At 39.6% G+C, this 17,984-nt stretch overlaps 3 protein-coding genes across 6 annotated transcripts; all 3 read left to right on the forward strand.

The window, feature by feature from the left end:
• The first annotated feature begins 635 nt into the window (after positions 1-635).
• LOC131469485 (troponin I, fast skeletal muscle-like) lies at positions 636-5,920 on the forward strand. The gene is made up of 7 exons (XM_058644440.1): positions 636-712; positions 2,081-2,113; positions 2,566-2,602; positions 4,576-4,704; positions 4,931-5,020; positions 5,456-5,629; positions 5,732-5,920. The coding sequence occupies exons 2-7, from the start codon at positions 2,106-2,108 to the stop codon at positions 5,807-5,809; spliced, it is 516 nt and encodes a 171-aa protein (XP_058500423.1). The 5' UTR covers positions 636-712; positions 2,081-2,105; the 3' UTR covers positions 5,810-5,920.
• Positions 5,921-8,182: 2,262 nt separating this feature from the next.
• On the forward strand, positions 8,183-11,237 carry LOC131469483 (troponin I, fast skeletal muscle-like). 2 transcript variants are annotated; one of them, XM_058644436.1, is made up of 7 exons: positions 8,183-8,258; positions 9,639-9,671; positions 10,003-10,042; positions 10,217-10,345; positions 10,427-10,516; positions 10,770-10,943; positions 11,034-11,237. In XM_058644436.1, the coding sequence occupies exons 2-7, from the start codon at positions 9,664-9,666 to the stop codon at positions 11,109-11,111; spliced, it is 519 nt and encodes a 172-aa protein (XP_058500419.1). In that variant the 5' UTR covers positions 8,183-8,258; positions 9,639-9,663; the 3' UTR covers positions 11,112-11,237. The 2 variants fall into 2 exon arrangements, with proteins under 2 accessions (XP_058500419.1, XP_058500420.1); XM_058644437.1 differs by having other exon boundaries at positions 8,186-8,254.
• Positions 11,238-12,706: 1,469 nt separating this feature from the next.
• LOC131469482 (troponin I, fast skeletal muscle-like) lies at positions 12,707-17,777 on the forward strand. 3 transcript variants are annotated; one of them, XM_058644433.1, is made up of 8 exons: positions 12,741-12,782; positions 12,918-13,029; positions 14,063-14,095; positions 16,185-16,224; positions 16,295-16,423; positions 16,707-16,796; positions 16,926-17,099; positions 17,239-17,777. In XM_058644433.1, exons 3-8 carry the CDS (start codon positions 14,088-14,090, stop codon positions 17,314-17,316), a joined length of 519 nt encoding a protein of 172 aa, XP_058500416.1. In that variant the 5' UTR covers positions 12,741-12,782; positions 12,918-13,029; positions 14,063-14,087; the 3' UTR covers positions 17,317-17,777. The 3 variants fall into 3 exon arrangements, with proteins under 3 accessions (XP_058500415.1, XP_058500416.1, XP_058500417.1); XM_058644432.1 differs by lacking the exon at positions 12,918-13,029 and having other exon boundaries at positions 12,707-12,782; XM_058644434.1 differs by lacking the exon at positions 12,918-13,029 and having other exon boundaries at positions 12,747-12,778.
• The last annotated feature ends 207 nt before the right edge of the window (positions 17,778-17,984 follow it).

Consider the following 17,984-nt stretch of genomic DNA (forward strand, 5'->3'; position numbering starts at 1 on the left):
TTTTGTTTGAAAGGAAACCACCAGCCCAAAAACTCCTCAGCTGAAACCCTTAGGTGGATATGTTGGCAGGGAGTCACTGCTGTTTTGTCTCTTGCCAGTTTTAAGGAACGTGTACACACTGTGAAAAGCTGCTCCTGACTATCAATGGAACCTTTGTGACTCAGATATAGGCTTTCTGCAGACACTTTAGTGGAGTCTTGGAAAAGCCTAGCTGTTTGTGAAATGTTGAACAAATCAGTAGAAACAAAATGTTCACTTTTTTAATTCCTGGACTTAAATGTAGACCAAGTTTGACCTATAATCATCTGTTTTTATTCTGCTCATTCTTTAAAAGTGTCTTAAAGGCTATAAGAATAGCGTTCCTTGCTAATCACCATATAAACCCAGGACCTTCAAACCTTACCTTCATTACTCTTGTTTTAATCTATTTTTCCTGCCTTTTACAGGGTCTGTGGCATTTCACAGAGACCTTAAATGATGCCAGACTCCTCCTTGAAGACGGCTGATAACACAGGATGAAGGCTGCATTGGGGGATGATATTTCAGGAGCTTGTCGGCCGATTGGTCTGAGGATACTGCATTTCCATAAACAGGGGCTCCATATCCATTTCTGAGCCCTCACATATAAACACACCCCAAGGATGATTTCCTTCAGCTGAGTCTGGTCGCCACTGCCGCCGCACCCGCTCCTTGACTTCCCGCCGTGTCGCAGGTGAGACAACATTTGATGTCCTCTCCTTACTCCTCCTATTCCTCCCTGCATGCCAGGAGTGCGTGTGTGGACTCTGTCTGTCTCTCTGAAGAGACCTGTTTCCAGAATGCTAAGGTGATGAAAGTCACTATAGATGGTCCATGAAGGTGAAGCTTGATTACTCTACAATGAGATCTGAGCACGATGAGATTTTAATGAGCCAGATTGGATGATGCTACATTGTTTGCTCTTGTCTTTTCCCAATGGTTTCCCTTTTGTTTTTAAACAATCACAGTTTGTTGTTTGTCAAGCTAAAGCTTTTAAAGAGATTGAATTGTGATGAAACCTCATTTCTATCACTTTAAAATGTTTTGCTTTTTTTTTTAACTATTGGAATCGTTTTTGGTTCAGTTTAGAAATGTGATATCTCTGCATTTGTTCTTGTATATGTAGTAGTATGTTTGCATGCATGCTTTTTGGATGTTAGAGAGAATTATGACATTTCAGTGTTGTCAAAATGAACATTAATCTGAAGCCCTTTGTGCCAAATTCAGAAGAAATTTGTCTGTGGTGGTTTTTCCACTCATTCAGGTATTCTGTTGTATTAAATTCTACTTAATGATGCCAGATGAATAAACAGTATCATATATAGTATATATATATGCATGTAGGTATGTACAGTATATAGTCTGACTTCCAAAATCAGGTCAATTTGAGTTATTGGTCATACTTATCTGAATTTTTTATCTCCATAAATGTTTTTGGCTTAAGGGACGAGTTATGACTATTCTTTACACACATATATATATAATTTGTTACCTTGTTTTCTTGGTTTCAGTATTTGTAATTGTTTTTTTGTTTTTTTTAATTACTCCTTTGCTTACTTTAACGTTTTAAAAACTATTTTGTTTCAAGTGTTGTGCTTAGCTCCAGGTTCTGTTGTATACTGTGAAATTTGGACTTTCAGACTAATTAAAAAACGATGCAACTTAAGCCTTGAATATTTTCTTAGTAAAAATAACTCTTGGGACTGTGTGACAGTGTAGGTTGGTTTGTTTTTAAAGAGTGTATTGACAGCCGGGCAATTGGCAGCTAACCCGCTGTCGAGGCACATTCCTCTGTCGGGATTCTTCTCTACAAAAGGAATTGATGTGTTAACTCCCAGAGGATATTTAATTTTACATGCTTATCGCAGGCATCAGTGAGGACATTTGACCCAAACTCCAAACTTAGCTCTGTCACCATTCAGGCCACCATCAACTGTTTTAATAGATCACATTTCATAGAGCAAAGGCTTTGATATTTAAGCTCAGAGCAGATTGTAACATCCTTTATTCTCACTCAGTGTCTCGATGTGATTTTGTTTTGTTTTTTTTCCTCCTCAAACAGGACGTGAAGACAAGAAACCGCCAACATGTCTGAGTAGGTTTCACCTTCTCATTTATTAGTTCTTCATTTCATCAGTAATTTATGGGCCTAAAAACAGTCTAATATGTTTTACTGTTACTGTAAAAACAAGCCAGCACCAAAAATGTTAGGAAGGAAGGAAGGAAGGAAGGAGAGAGGAAAGGAGGGAGGAAGGAAGGAATGGATACAATGCATTCCAACTACTGTTAAATACCACCACTTACCAACTAGGAAGGAAGGAAGGAAGGAGACAGGGAGGAAGGAAGGAAGGAATGGATACCAACTACTGTTAAATACCACTAGGAGGGAGGGAAGGAAGGAAGGAAGGAAGACGGGAGAGATGGAAGGAAGGAAGGAAAGAAGGGAGGGAGGGAGGGAAGGAAGGGGGGAAAGAAGGAAGGGGGGAAAGAAGGAAGGAAGGAAGAAAAATGGTGTGACACTGACAGCGTTGTTTGTGCTCTTTACAGCAAAAAGATGTCTTCGAGCCGCAGGCATCATCTCAAGGTACGACTGAGTCCTCACACACTTTGAGTTTGACTCATTAGGACGGAGACACTTCAGAGTCTGTACAACATAAACATTCAGTCATTTATCAACACAAGGACACATGTGTACGTGCCATGTTTGTATTGTTGTTGTCACAGGAAGTTTATATTTTAGTTTGTAAAATGCAGCAGTTTTTGTGGATTGTCACAGTTATTGTCTGTAGTCATGTATTGAACTCTGAGAGCCTGATGGTTTTTTTTTTTTAATGATGTACCTTTCGTCACAGTATTTGAAACATGTCTGGCCTCACGCCAAATGGATAGGTTGTTTTGTCACTTGTTAAATCCTGTGAAGGGGCCACACGGTTGGTGTAGTGGTTAGCACTCTTGCCTTTGCAGCAAGAACACCCAGGTTCAAGCTCCAGTTGGAACAAGGGCCTTTCTGCATGGAGTCTGCATGTTCTCCCCGTGTGTGCGTGGGTTTTCTCTGGGTTCTCCGGCTTCCTCCCACAGTCCAAAAACACACAATATGGGGATTGGGTAAATTGGTCACTCTAAATTGACCATATGTGTGAATGTGAGAGTGAATGGTTTTTTGTCTCTATGTGTGTGGCCCTGTGATGGACTAGTGAACTGTCCAGGGTGTACCCCGCCTATCGCCCTATGTCAGCTGAGTCTTCATCACAGTTGACTGATGCAGGCTGAGCAGATGGGCGTGTCATGAAGTACAGTAGCACCACCTGCTGGTTAAATCTGTCAGTCACACACTGTGCTTTCATAATAGTCTCATTCATTCATTGTCTACCACTTTGTCCTCGCTGGAGCCAATCCCGGTTTAGGGGACATAGGATTGGTAGGGACAGGTCTGTGGCCATGGACCACATACTGTCCCTGAACTGTTTTTGCTGCAACTGCATGCAGATGTTCTACTCATGCACCAGCAGATCTGACTCCTCAGCAAATAATTGTTCTTCTCCAGTTTCCTGCATTCACCAGTTAAATAGCAATGCACCAGATACTGGCAAAACTCTTCACCTACGAATAATCCAGACACTAAATACAACCCCTTGCACCTCACTTTGTGCCTAGAAAATGTTATTGTCTATAGTGAGAATGTAAATGCTGGTTTTTCCGTGTTTCTGCTTCAGTAATGTAGGCTTCTCTGGCTTGTTGTGATGAGAAAATGGACAGAGTGCACATAGATGGGCAGGTTGTTTAATGACACACAGGGCTGTATGAAATAACTCATTACAATATTGTGGACTACATCAGGCAACACTATTTGTTAATGGCTAAAAGGATTTTTAAGAGGATTTCAACAAATATGTGCACCCCAAATTTAAACTTCTTTGCTTACCATTTCTCAACAGTGAGGAGTTGTTTGGTCACCTTTTGAGTTTTGTAGTAGTTTAGTCACTATATCAGAAATATATGATGAATATTACAGGCAAAAGACGCCTTTAGATCATCCTGTGACGTCTTTAGATCATCTAGATCATCCTGTGACGTCTTTAGATCATTTAGATCATCCTGTGATGTCTTTAGATCATCTAGATCATCCTGTGACATCTTTAGATCATCCTGTGACGTCTTTAGATCATCTAGATCATCCTGTGACGTCTTTAGATCATCTAGATCATCCTGTGACATCTTTAGATCATCTAGATCATCCTGTGACATCTTTAGATCATCCTGTGACGTCTTTAGATCATCTAGATCATCCTGTGACGTCTTTAGATCATCTAGATCATCCTGTGGCATCTTTAGATCATCCTGTGACGTCTTTAGATCATTTAGATCATCCTGTCTCCTCTTTTAGATCATCCTGTGACGTCTTTAGATCATCCTGTGACGTCTTTAGATCATCCTGTGATCTTTTAGATCATCCTGTCTCCTCTTTTAGATCATCCTATGACGTCTCTAGATCATCCTATGACCTAAGCACTGGTGCTTTTCTTCCTCTATAACCATTTACGTTCTCTTGTCTTGCAGAGTTTGATGCTGCAGATTGCGGCGAGCTGGATTCAACAGGAAAAGAAAGACATCATTGCAATGAAGGAGGCCTACATCGCTGAAACCTGTGCACGGCCTAACTTGAGTGGGGATCAAGCCACTCTCATGGTGAGAAATGATTTGGTTTTATTTCTCCTAAATTGGAACCCGAAACCTCATAATTGCGAGGACAATAAACTGAGCAGTTCACACTAACATCTGCATAGCGTAGTGTATTTCTTTATCTTATTTTATGCTTGACTGTGCCTTAAGTAAAAGTGACCATGTTGCTTTGATATATTATCAGTGAACTGCTGGTATGTAGACATGATCTGTACAATCTGCCATTTTTCAGGAAACCTGCAAAAAGCTTCACGCACTCATTGACAAAATTGATGAGGAGAGGTACGACATGGAGTCCAAAGTGGGCAAGGCTGATAAAGAGGTACACCACCAACCCGACCCCTGCCTTCCCCTACACTCACCCCCACCCTGTGTATGGTCATTGCGAACAGAGGGGAGTTACTTTTTCAATTATTCACATCCAACCACTGTTGACTGTTAATTTACACATACGCTTATATACACATTTACTTTTAGTAATTATGCCTCTATACACAGAATAATGATAATGACACAAAATCACACCATAACAAATTCTCACAATAAATATCAAGTGATCTGAGAGAAAACAACACTTCCTCTCAACTAATATTTCAGTGATCCTGGCAACTGCAGCCTCTTATGCTCTTTTATTTTTATTTTTTTTTACTTTTATCATTTACTTGGACTTCATTACAAGGAATATGCGTCCTTTAGAAAACTATCCTGCCCCTCTTCTGGCTTGATTTCACCTCCTAACTGCTCTGGTCATTCTTAGATCGATGACCTGAAAATGAAAGTGGTCGACTTGGCTGGACTGAAGAAACCCGCTTTGAAGAAAGTGCGTATGTCCGCCGATGCCATGCTCAAAGCTCTGCTGGGCTCCAAACATACTGTCAATCTGGACCTGAGGGCCAACCTGAAGCAGGTCAAGAAGGAGGTGAAAGAGGAGGTGAGTGTTTGCAGGAGGACACACACACACACACACACACGTAGAAATAGTGTGTTTCAGAGTGTGGACCCATGTTGACTGTGAATTGTTTGTGTCCTGCAGCCTGCAGAAGCAGTCGGCGACTGGCGTAAGAACATTGAGGACAAGGCAGACAGGAAGAAGATGTTCGAGACTTCCTAAAGAAATAACTTACTCTGGGCTTGTAGCACTTTTTATTTGGAATTTATGAAGTTTTTTTGGATTTCATGGATGTGAAAAACCCCTTTTGTTTTATTAAATCTGTAGGTTTCATCTTGGTCTCTGATTGTACATTTGTTAGTGAGTGGTAATAGTGGAAATATACCCTTTAATCTTTAGTTTCCTCCAATATTATAATATATATAATAGTGATTTTCTTTTTTTGTTTGTTTTGCTGATGCTCACCTTTAACAACTTCCTCCTCTTAGCTTTTTTGTAATAAACATGTTTTGTTTCCCAACCCTGATGTCATGAGGTATTCTGTCTTCGACTCAGAGATGCACAACACTGCAGAGGAAGCACGTGACACACCATCATCCAATTAGAAGGTTGTCTTAACTGCCTCTCACTTAACTTAAGTTAACTTAACTCAAGCAAGTCCACTTGCCTACAGCTAACCAAGGAAGACAGTTTGTTTTTGTCAAATGTTAAAGGAAAACATAAGTCCTGAAAAAGTTAACACATAAATCAAATTGTACACATTCAGAGTCTCTGTGAAGCATCACAGTCATTCAACATAGATTCAACCCTGAGCGGTTAAAATCCTTTTGGAACTAGTTGAGTTCCAAAAGGAACTGTTTGACGCCGGTTTTGAGCTTTAAACAGGTTGTGCTCTTTGCAGTGGTGTGTATGTCAGATTGGAACAAGACACAATATCCATGTTTTCTTCTACATTCACTCTGAAAATTAGGTTTATATTACAAACAATTTGGCACTGAATGCAGCTTGAAGGGTGTGCTGTGCTGACTAGATTGAACTGTTCATATAATGAGAAAATGTTCATCATCACATTTTATTGCTGCTAATTTTCAGACTCTTACAGAATGTACTTGAATCATAGAACAAAACCCTTTTCTCTGAAAAAGCTTTCAGACTGATTTCCACATCCAAACACAACCACTGCAACTTGTTTTTGTGATATTGAGATTTTTTTGAACAGGGAGGTGAAATAAGATTGAAAGCTCAACAATCAGTGATGTCAGAATGTGTCTATATGTTTTAATACAATAATGCACCGTGTCCCTTAATTAATTTGGTTTAGTTGGCAATTTATTGAACCTTTAAACTGAAAAAGCCTTCATAGGACATAAAATCACAACTTAGACCTGCGTCCAAACACAGAGGAAGACTCATTCTGTGTTTGCCTTCCGGGCCACCATGCTGTGGAACATTGAGTGCCTGAATTGATGCTGTGAATCACTGTGGAGTCACAGAAACTGACCACAAGGTGTCAGCAGAGGCCTTCATGTTCCACATCCATGTACCACATAGTGTGTTCAAACTATGGCCCTGTGCAAACTCATCAGGCCACAATTTGAAAATGTCAAACCTTCAGAATTCAAGCTCCTCCAAACATATTCTTCTCAGTAAATGATGTTGGTATAGTGGAGGCAAAGAGCAAAAACAGCAAAGTACAACAGAATACTTTAAAAGAAGTAACAGTTCTTTATTGAGATAGACATGTTTGTCTTTTTTTTTGGTTTAATTTCAATAGTGTTATAACAAACAGGCTCAACACTTTTTAGATGAATTTATTTCATGGGTTTTTTCAACCCATGAAAACATAACAACCATTTTGATCAGTTCAGTTGCAGATCAGACGGTGAGTTGCATTTGTTTTTTCATCAATACAGACCAAAATATGTTTGCTTACTGTTGTTGTTGTTGTTGTTTTATTTTAAATTCATTCCCTTTGTTTTCCAGTTTCTGTGTCTGAATCCAGCATGAACTGGAGCAGCTCTAATTCCATCAGATACGGAATGTCCCTTACTGTAAGTTTTGTTTGTTTTTAAAGTCTTATCAGTTATGTTTGTATTTTTAATGTCGAGACAGATTATATGTTTTGGGAACTGTTAATCCAATACTTCATCATGTCATGTAGTTTAGAAAAGTCTGGACAGAATCCAAAAATCTTAACCCCGAAAAACATCTTTGCTTTCACACCAGCAGGAAACAGGTGCACATTTCTGACTTTTCGCACATGTAACTGCTAAATTTGTCACCAGTGTGTTTGATTTAATCAAATCAAATCTTGATTTCTCCAAACATTAACCCTTACAGCGAATGTCAATATCTTGAGACTCTGAATCCAGTTCTGTACTAAATCTTGCAGACCTCTCCATGTCCAGCAGACGGCCTGACCCTGTCTCAGTGAAGACTGCTGACCACCACTTACCAGGCATCAGTGATTTATGGGGTCAAAGGATGAAGGTATTTTCAGGGGCTCATTGGCCTTGTTGGGCACAGAGATCCTCATTGCCATAAAGAGAAACTGACAAACACCCAACCAAGCACATAAATACCCCCACAGGTTTTCAGTTTTTAGTCTGTGACTCCCTCACTTTCTCCCAGCCCTTCAGTCTCTGCTGCCCTCCTCATCGTCACTGTGTAGGTGAGAAACAAACTATTTTACTTTGTGGATTTAGTGGCTAAAATGAACGTGATGCTCAGTAAGAAACTGATGATGGATTGTGATCGGATTGACGAGTGATTGGATTATGATGGATCTGTGTATTTTCATTTAGTCCAATCAGTAATCAATAATTCACACAAATGTACCCAAATCTAGCATATTTGGATTTTTGTATTGTGCAAATACTTGGAAGATTTTGAGAATGAGAACAAATTTGAGATGAATATAATGGAAGACAAAGCAGGTGATACATACAAATATTCAATGGAAATATTAAAGTAGGTAAAATATGTACTGTGTTATTTCACAATAATTACACAATAATCCATCAGCATAATGTAAATCAAGGGATCTGAGAGAGACAGAAGATTCTTTGGAAAATCTGGCCCATGATTGCAGACTTTGACCAATCACAGAGTAGTTCAGAGAGTGAGGCCACTCCCACAGGCTGCTCTATAAAGCTGCTGGAAAGAGTTACACACGGAGCATTTTAGAGATAAAGAGATTGGCCTAAATCATCTGTACAGAATAAAACAAGTTATTCAGCACAACAACAGTCACTCGCACTTTTCTCTGCCTCCCTGTCAAATTGTAAACATGATATACCTCTACATTTACTTTTCCTCATAAATGTCACCGTTGACCTTTGACCCCAAGCCAGGATTAGCCATGACTTGATGGTTCAGAATGTGTGATACCGGAATCCTACAGTTTCTATTTTTGCAGCCGAGGAATGACGAGGAATGTCAAGAAATCACTGAAGACACCGCCCCTTTAGTTAGCATGCAGGCCTAATTTAAAACATTTAAAACAAGATATTAGTAAAACGTAACCTCAGGTCTACAACTAATAAGTAGACTGTGTTTTAAACCTGAAGATATTAGCTTGCCATGATAATATAGCTTGTAAACTAATCCAATTAGCAGATGCACTGAAGGTTTATTGTATAATGGTGGCAATAAAATGCTTCATTAAATAAACTGCCAGTTAGTTTAATACAGTTTCATGTGAGAGATGAGCTAAAGCATCTCTTTAAAGATTATATGAAAGTGCTGAGATGACGTTTTGCTGATGAAGCTAAAATTCAAAACTGGTGTAGTTTTTTCCTCCTGTCAATCATAGAGGCTTTTTTCTGACTGAAGGGTTAAGGGTCAAAGATCTGGTCCTGACAAGAGCCGATCTTTGTTTGTGACAAATTGCACAACAGTTTGTAACATGTTTGTGTTTTGAAACAGTGAAAATTTTACTTTAAAAGATGTTAATAATGTTGTTTAAGTTAAATTAAATGATTATTTTTCTTTACTTACTACTGTTGTTAATAGTAAGTGTTTCCTTTCATTCATTTCTTCTCCTAAACAGAGTCTGAAAGCAAAAAGAATCCAAGATGTCTGAGTAAGTATGACTTCACACGAACGCCAACATCCATAATTATAATTTTCTACTCAAAGTAACATTTCCACAACTGCTTTAGTTTGGATTTTGTAAAGAGAGGAAAATGTTAAAAAGCCATTTAGCCTTTGAACAAAGAACATTATGTGCTTTCCCTCTTATGATAAATGACACAATTTGAAAGTTATGCTGTAATTAGGGTCAAATGTCTAACTACCATCAAAACATTGTGCGTCTGTTTGTGGGAACGTCCTCCTGCATCTTTGATGTTAAACGTCCTGGAGAGAATTTCAGTGAGAATACATTTTTGATGTCATGTTTGTGTTAATAACAGGGGAAAGAAGATGACATCGAGCCGCAGGCATCATCTGAAGGTAACTAACTGAGCAGAATTTTGAACGTTGAATTAACCACAGAAAACTAGCTATAATTTGTGATAATATGCCAGCACTTCTGTCTGTTTGCTGTGAACTTCCTTCCTGAAGACTGTTAATGCAGCTTTAAGAAAACAAACAAAAAATACTAACAATGGTGAACTTGTTTTCCAGAGTTTGATCCTGCAGATCGCTGCTAACTGGCTGGAGCAGGAAGCTAAAGAAAATGAAGAAGCCAAAGAAACCTACATGGCAGAGAACTGTCCCGCCCCTGACCTGAGCGGAGACCAAGCAGCTCTGATTGTAAAAACTCTGAAACTCTGCTTTGTGTCTTGGAGAATACTGGAGTCGTGCAACAGTTTATTTATCTTTTCGTAACAACAGGAAATCTGCAAAAAGCTGCACCATGCCTTGGACAAGATTGATGAGGAAAGATACGATGCTGAGGCCAAAGTGGAAAAGATAGACAAAGAGGTACCGACATCTGTTTTGTATTTTATTCAAAGTGTTAGGCATTTAAATGATCTCTCTCCTCAAAGGAACACAAAGGTTTTATTATTTACAAAATTAAATGAATGAAGCTGTACCAAAAGAATTAGCTCTAGTGGTTTCTGTGAACATGAGTTTCAGCAGTGATCCTGGCAGTGATCCTCAGCCATAGCCGTATCAGTAATTGATGTTACTCTCTGCTGTTTTGCATTCTTGAGCCCCTCTTCCATGTCTTTAGGTCGAGGACCTGAAGATGAAGGTGGTGGAGCTGGCTGGAGTGAAGAAACCCGCCCTGAAGAAGGTCCGTATGTCTGCTGACGCCATGCTGCAGGCTCTGCTGGGAGGGAAACACAAGGTGACCATGGACCTGAGGGCCAACCTGAAGCAGGTCAAGAAGGAGGTCAAGGAGGAGGTGAGGCGTTAGTAACATTATGTCTTTAACACTTGGAAACTGTTGGGCGCACCTCATGCAGCATTTTGGTTCCATGTGTTCGTCCGTCAGGGTGCAGAGGCAGTGGGCGACTGGCGTAAGAACATTGAAGACAAAGCTGACAGGAAGAAGATGTTCGAGACGTCTTAAAGACTTTCAAATTCAACTTTGCATTTTCACTTCTTCTGGTCTGCGATGCCCACGGTTACATCTGAGCCTTTTTCATGGAATTGGAAAACTTGTGCCATTAAATTGTTATTTTTTTGAATAAGGCAACGTTGTGATTCTGTAATTTTTTTCTTTTTTTTTTTTTTACCGTCGAAATTTGATAGTTTATGTGTAAGAGCTACAACTTGTTTGGTCAATTTTGACCAGTTTTGCTCAACTTTTCTTTCTTGGCGTCATCTATAGAGTCTACTGATTCATAGCCTTTTATTCAAGTCACCATATGACTTGATTTCAGTCCTTTTGGCTGACTGGTTGGATTAGGTGGTAGCTGCAGTCCCTATGTGAGATATTCATCTTGCAGTATAGTTCAAAAAAATCTCAGAAAGTTTGGTTATAAAATCCTGACCATGGTTATGTTTGGCCTAAACCCCCAACCCCATGATACACTGCAGCTAACTGGAAAGTGTTTACCTTCTGACGCCGAACCAGGAGAAAACAGCAGAGAGTCTGCCATGCTCTCCTCTACTCATCATCTCAGTGTCAGTCATCAGATATGGCTTCCTGCCGCTTAGTAGCTCCACAGCTCTTTGGTTTATACTTCCTCTCAATATTTGGTAACAATCACCAACAAAGCTGCAGCTGCATGGAGCTCCATAAATGGTGAGTAACCTGTTCCTCTTCTCATTTTTTTGTTCAATTTTTGCATGAAAACCTGTCCTGAAACCTTGATTTTAAATGTGTAAAAGTCAAACTCTGAATCAGTTCCTCCTTGTTTTTCAGATATGTAATGGTTGAAATGTCTGTGCTGTGTCTGAATGACCTTGAAATGATGTCTTTTTCATTTCTTTAGTTGAAAGTTGTTGTTTTTTTGTTGTTTTTTTTCTACCAATGATGAAATAGGGACCTTTCCACTGAAGGGCTGTGTATGTACAGCTGCTTATTTGAACAACCAATAGGAGCATCCATTCTCTGGGAAGTGCCCTGTGATTGGTTCACAGTCTAGATTTCCCCATGGCTGTAAACAGTGCTCAGATGCCGTGCAGATGTTTTGTTTTCCCTCAGACGTGTTTAGAGCTCATGTCCCCCAGCAAAATGCTCATGGTGCACATGATGCACACTGGACAAAAAAAGAAGAAGGGCGCAGCAAACTAATAATGTTCCATTGTTTCTGTTGATGCAAACTAAACAGAATAATTACATCAACAACTAAAATTCCCAAAAGACACAACCTGCAGGTTTGAGATTGTATTGCTGTATAATTTGCCTACCCCAGCTTTAACCTGCTGCTGAGGAAACTGAATCTCTGCAGAGACACACACACACACACACACACATACTCTGCTCTAACTGTTGTGTAACAATTGCTTCATCCAACTCGCTTGTCTCCGGGGGAGGGAACATGATAGCATCCATTCACCGTCCAGTCCATGGAGGCAACTTGCTGGCCAGGAATTTATGAGGTTCCTCTGTGAGTTGTGGAGGTATTTCTGGAACCTGCTGGCCCATTGGTCTGAAGTGTCTACACTACCATAAAGAGGACGGACTTTTGTGCTGAGTGAGCACTTCGCACCCTATATACCCTGTTAAATCTTTAGTGTATGGGACTCGGCAGTGCACCCCCTCCCCCTTGGTCCTCCTCGTCACGTTCAGTAGGTGAGGGTCTTTCCTGCAGCTTGGCTTCTTTCATTGTGGCAGGAAACGTATCAGAGTCACACTGAGGTCTGGTTTATTTGGCAGAGGTGGTTTGAACTGTAGCGGACTGTTTTCTTTTTAATGGTGGTGCTCCAGGTGTGACCTCTGACCTTTGAGGCTAGTCTGGAGGTAGATGCAGAGAGGAGTTATAGCCAGTAAGACATCAGCAGAGACTCTTTGGACGGACACTGTAGGACATTCAGCACAGGCAGGTTGAAATTTGCACTAATGTATGAAGTAAAACTAGCAGATGAGTCATTTTCTTGTTTTATTTAATGGGTTCTGACTTGTTGCAGATGCATTGCTTTGGGTGTTTTTCAGTTAGCTTGCATGGTGTGGGTGAAAATGTTAGTTTTGAAATTTGAATGTAAAACAAAAAGTTCATTTAGGCTGTATTTAATCATGAACACCTTAAATCTGCACTTTGCAAATACTTTTCCAAACAATCTCACAATAGCACCCTAATTCATTTAGTTTTAATTGTACAGTTGAGTTTAAAGAAACACACAGTTATTCACATATTGATTATGCATGCATTGCAACGTGATTGGACAGAATTGGTGTTTGTGTAAATCTCTCTGATTTCATGTCGATGGAGATTTCATTACATTGTTACAAAGTTTTGTTAGTGGTTTGCAGAGAGATAAATTGAAGATCTTAATAGATGTTAATAGTGCCACCAATGTTAAATAAGTGTCTGAATATTAATAAGAAGTATTTGCTGTTCAACAAACATAACACAAAGCTTCAGTGTCTATGTTTGATGAAAGTTTCATGATGTCTGACTCTATGTGTTATTGATCTGAGCAGTTTCTGGACACGCCCGTGTCATGCCGATGGTTTGCATGCCGGCAGGATGTTGGAATTGGTGTTAACGACCCTCGCGGTGTGCTTTGCACACATTTGGTTCCTCCGCTGGAGGCAGTCCGTGCTAAGATCTTTTGACTCCTCATAAGAAGTCAAATTCCAGGCAGAATGTCTTCTGAGGGTGCAACTGTTCCCCTCGAAGGCTGCACGGCATGTGACCCCCCCGCCCCGCCCATCCAAAATTAGCCAGTTTGTGATTACTGGCAACAGGTTTTCCATGATTGTAAAGCGTATCACTTTTCCTGCAGGAGGTGAAAAGGTGTCCTCAGGCAATCATATTGAGGACATCTATTCATGTCCAATTCAGTACAGAGTATTCAGAGTCAGCGTGGAACCTGTTTGCTGATGTGAAACTTTTTTTTGTCTCCGAACAGAGTGTGAAGATCACAAGCAGCCACAATGTCTGAGTGAGTACATTCTTCGTCTGCCACTTTCAAAAACAAAACTAGTGTCATGGAACTTTGCAATAGGCTTTATCGTTCTGCTCTGAGACAGTTGGAGCAGGTCTTTAAATGTGTTTAGTACCATGACAGGGGATGAGTTTTTTTCTGGGTTCTGTTGTAGCTTCCCAGTAATTTCCAGAAAAGATTTCTTTTTAATACAAAAACTAGGATAGATCCTAAATAGGGACGTAAGAAATATTACATGTATGCACATGCACAAATATGATCATAAACAACATCTAGGACTAATAACACGTGTTATCACAGGAGTAAACAGTCAGTGTGCCTCTGTTAAATAAAAGACTATTAGAAATTTAAAAAAAAATTTGATCTGGGATAAAAATATATATTTTGTACTAATGGTACAATAAGTTATAGTAAACCATTTTGTTCACTTGCATTTATATGCAGCTTTTGGATTTCAGAGAAATGTAATTATGGAAAAAGCTAAATTCATACCCAAATAAATATGAGTTGAATGAGCTGGCCTAGTATGTAACTATAATTCATGGATTAAACACTAGTTTTATTACTTTGAAATTATGACTATATTGTAGTATTTATCAAAAACAAAATATCACAAGTGGCCAAACAATCATTAGAGGAAAACTTGATACTAATAACAGTTAGCATGTTCAATTTAGTCTTAATTTTACAATGAAGTGTTGGACAAGTTATTATCTGCACACAATTTCACGACAGTCACTCCAGTTGTTAATGAGCTCTTCAACTCAGGATTAAAAAAATCTGGATCTTCATGTAAAGTGATGTGAACACGTGTGACCGCAGCAGTTCAGTTTAAAGGTTGACCTTTCGCCTCAGATGACAGCAGCTGTACGTGTCACTGGCATGTTTGAAGAGGAACACGCTGACGTGGCCATATCATATACAATAATAATCATTTCTATTACCGCCTTTTCAAATGGTTTCAGTTTGTTTTACGACCATGAACATTTCTGATCTGCAAGAAATTTAGCAAACTGTAGTGTTGGTGTTGTTGGGGATCTGCTGTATTTATTTATTTATTCCTACAGCATTATTTATTTAGTCTCTGGTTGCAAGTTACAATCAGGACTAATGTATATCTGTGCGTACATTCAAGGCCACAGCATTCCACAAATGTAAAACCACATGGGTTCAGAAACATGCGTTTCACATTCAGTTTAATATAAGAGAAAATATGTCATTGTTATCAGTGGTTACTCTTTTATTGTTATGCTGTTGCATGAAATAGTGACCAGAATTGTGCAATGACAAATAATACCAATTACCAAGCTCGTCTTTACAGTGGACTGAGACGGTTGTTATGTCCTGTTATGCTCTTTTCTGTCACAAGGTGGTAGTATTCAGCTGGGAAGCCTGCAGCTTCATTTGACAGCTGCAAGTTAGTTTAGCATGATGGAAAGGGAAAGCCAGTGTGCTTTGTCATCACACATTTCTTTCACAAGCTTTCTAAACTCCACACGTCACTAATTTGTTTGTAAACTTACCTCTGCCTAACCTGTTCACTAAGCCCATGGTTCTCAAACTGTGGTATGTGTACCACCAGTGGAACACAAGCTTCCTGTGGTGGTACTTGGAGGGTATGTGATCGGAGTGCAAAGAAATAACAAAAAAAAATAATTATCAGAGTCACCTCATCTCTCGCTGCATCTTAATCTAAGTTTGCTATATATGAAGAGTCCGTAGCTGATTTTGCTCGGCCGATTTACACCACTGTATTTTAACGCTGAGTCATAACGGTGTTTTGTTTACTTGAAGATGCTCAACATTTTCTCAGGTGGTACTTGGTATAAAAAGTTTGCACTGCACGAAGCTATACACTAAAATAATAATAATAAATAATAATACACCTATGCAAAACAAAAAGGTTCTGCGCTTTGGTTTAGGTACAGATAAATAAAATGCGGTGATATGTGGATATTGTGGTAATGTATCATTGTTCTTGTAACTTCCCATGAGAGCACAAAGTGGACGTTCAAATTCCACCATGTAAATACTAGACAAGAGTCCCATCAGTTCTGATCGTAACCTTGTCATCTTTGTCTCGAAGCGGAAAGAAGATGACGTCCAGCCGCAGGCATCACCTGAAGGTGAATACAAAAACCTCTCTTCCCTTTCTTTCGAAGTTTTCGTCACTTAAAAGCTTTCATCGGTGTGCAGAGTCTGATGCTGCAGATTGCTGCCAGCTGGATTGTGCAGGAGAAGAAGGAAAATGAAGAGGCGAAAGTGGCCTACATGGCCGAGAACTGCCCCACCCCCGACCTCAGTGGAGACCATGCTGCTCTCATGGTGAGATGACAACAATATTCATCGAGATGCTACTGTTAAAAATCCTATGTTGAAAGATGCCCATTTCTTTATTCAGACAATCCTTTTCTTGACACTTTTAGTGGTGAGACAGCTTGTGATATTGAATGTAGACCTGGTATGGTGATATCCTTCAGTTGGATGTTATACCATTGCTCTCTCCAGTACTGAGAGCAAGCGATGCCGTCTGAAAAGGCAAAAGTGAGGCTGAACTAGGTAGAAGAACAATGTAACTTCTGATGTAGGTTTGATTGTTTGTCGACAGGAACTTTGTAAAAAGATCTACCAGGCCATTGACAAAATCGACGAGGCAAGGTACGACATCGAGGCCAAAGTTCAGAAGGCAGACGTGGAGGTGAGAGGCATGAGAGAAACTTTTCTGTGCTAGATCAGAGACGCGAGATATTGGTACGATTTTCAGCAGAATGTTTTTGTCGTTTTTCACACTGGAAGTCACACACTGGAAATGTTTCTTCTTCTCCAGATTGAGGACCTGAAGCTGAAAGTGGTTGACCTGGCTGGAGTGAAGAAACCCGCCCTGAAGAAGGTCCGTATGTCTGCTGACGCCATGCTGCAGGCTCTGCTGGGAGGAAAACACAAGGTGAACATGGACCTGAGGGCCAACCTGAAGCAGGTCAAGAAGGAGGTCAAAGAGGAGGTGAGGACCAGTCCAATATTTAAAACAAACAAACAAACAAAACAAAACCATGGTGAAGGCTGAGGCTAATCCAGCAAAGTTAAACACATTTAGACTGTAGCTTCAGCTGATACTCCGCTGTGTGGTGTTGTCTCTCCAGCCAACAGAGGCAGCCGGCGACTGGCGTAAAAACATCGAGGATAAGGCCGACAGGAAGAAGATGTTTGAGACTTCCTAAAGCTCTCATGGTCTGGCGAGGATAACAGCCAGGGGGACATTTCTCTCTGAGGTCTGAGTGACTAAATGCGTCTCCAAGCCCCCGTGGGACAGAGAGGGACAATATTTTCAACACTTTTTTACCATCAAGTTGATTTTGATCCAAAGAGACTGAACTGAAACAAAGCTATATTTAAAAAAAACAAAACTAAAATTGACAGGGTATGTGCAGGTTTTCATGGAGTCTTAAATAAATAAATGTTTTGAGATAAGGATTAAATTTTTTGCTATTTCCGCGTTTTAATTATTCTTTATTTATCACTTAAAGCATTATATACTGAGAGTATTTCAAAACCCTGGAAACCAGTGATTTCTTAGATACATTGAATTTTCTGTAACACAAGGAATTCAATTTTGGCTATTAGGATGATGACAGCTATGTTAAAAAATAAATAAATACATTTGAGGACTTTGAGTCAAAAACACTTTTGTCAAATTATTGCTTCCAGTGTAAAGAGTGAGGTTTCAATGAGATTATGCATAGTTTTAATATTATTACAATTATATATTTTTTTTGCTTCAGGACAGAAATTTTAGCCAATTAATAATAAAATATGCACATTCTTAAGTCTCCGCTATCCAAAAAAGTCTGAGATTTGTAAACCGCTCACTCTCCCGTACCAATTCCTA

Source organism: Solea solea, chromosome 12, assembly GCF_958295425.1.
Source record: "Solea solea chromosome 12, fSolSol10.1, whole genome shotgun sequence".
Taxonomy (NCBI): domain Eukaryota; kingdom Metazoa; phylum Chordata; class Actinopteri; order Pleuronectiformes; family Soleidae; genus Solea; species Solea solea.

What these genes read in the sequence shown, in the direction of transcription:
- LOC131469485 (XM_058644440.1), top strand. An exon ending in GGGATCAAGCCACTCTCATG is followed by an intron (nt 4,705 to 4,930) that starts GTGAGAAATGAT and finishes GCCATTTTTCAG; the next exon opens with GAAACCTGCAAAAAGCTTCA. An exon ending in TGGGCAAGGCTGATAAAGAG is followed by an intron (nt 5,021 to 5,455) that starts GTACACCACCAA and finishes GGTCATTCTTAG; the next exon opens with ATCGATGACCTGAAAATGAA.
- LOC131469483 (XM_058644436.1), top strand. An exon ending in GCCGCAGGCATCATCTGAAG is followed by an intron (nt 10,043 to 10,216) that starts GTAACTAACTGA and finishes CTTGTTTTCCAG; the next exon opens with AGTTTGATCCTGCAGATCGC. An exon ending in GAGACCAAGCAGCTCTGATT is followed by an intron (nt 10,346 to 10,426) that starts GTAAAAACTCTG and finishes TCGTAACAACAG; the next exon opens with GAAATCTGCAAAAAGCTGCA.
- LOC131469482 (XM_058644432.1), top strand. An exon ending in TTCAGAAGGCAGACGTGGAG is followed by an intron (nt 16,797 to 16,925) that starts GTGAGAGGCATG and finishes CTTCTTCTCCAG; the next exon opens with ATTGAGGACCTGAAGCTGAA. An exon ending in AGAAGGAGGTCAAAGAGGAG is followed by an intron (nt 17,100 to 17,238) that starts GTGAGGACCAGT and finishes TTGTCTCTCCAG; the next exon opens with CCAACAGAGGCAGCCGGCGA.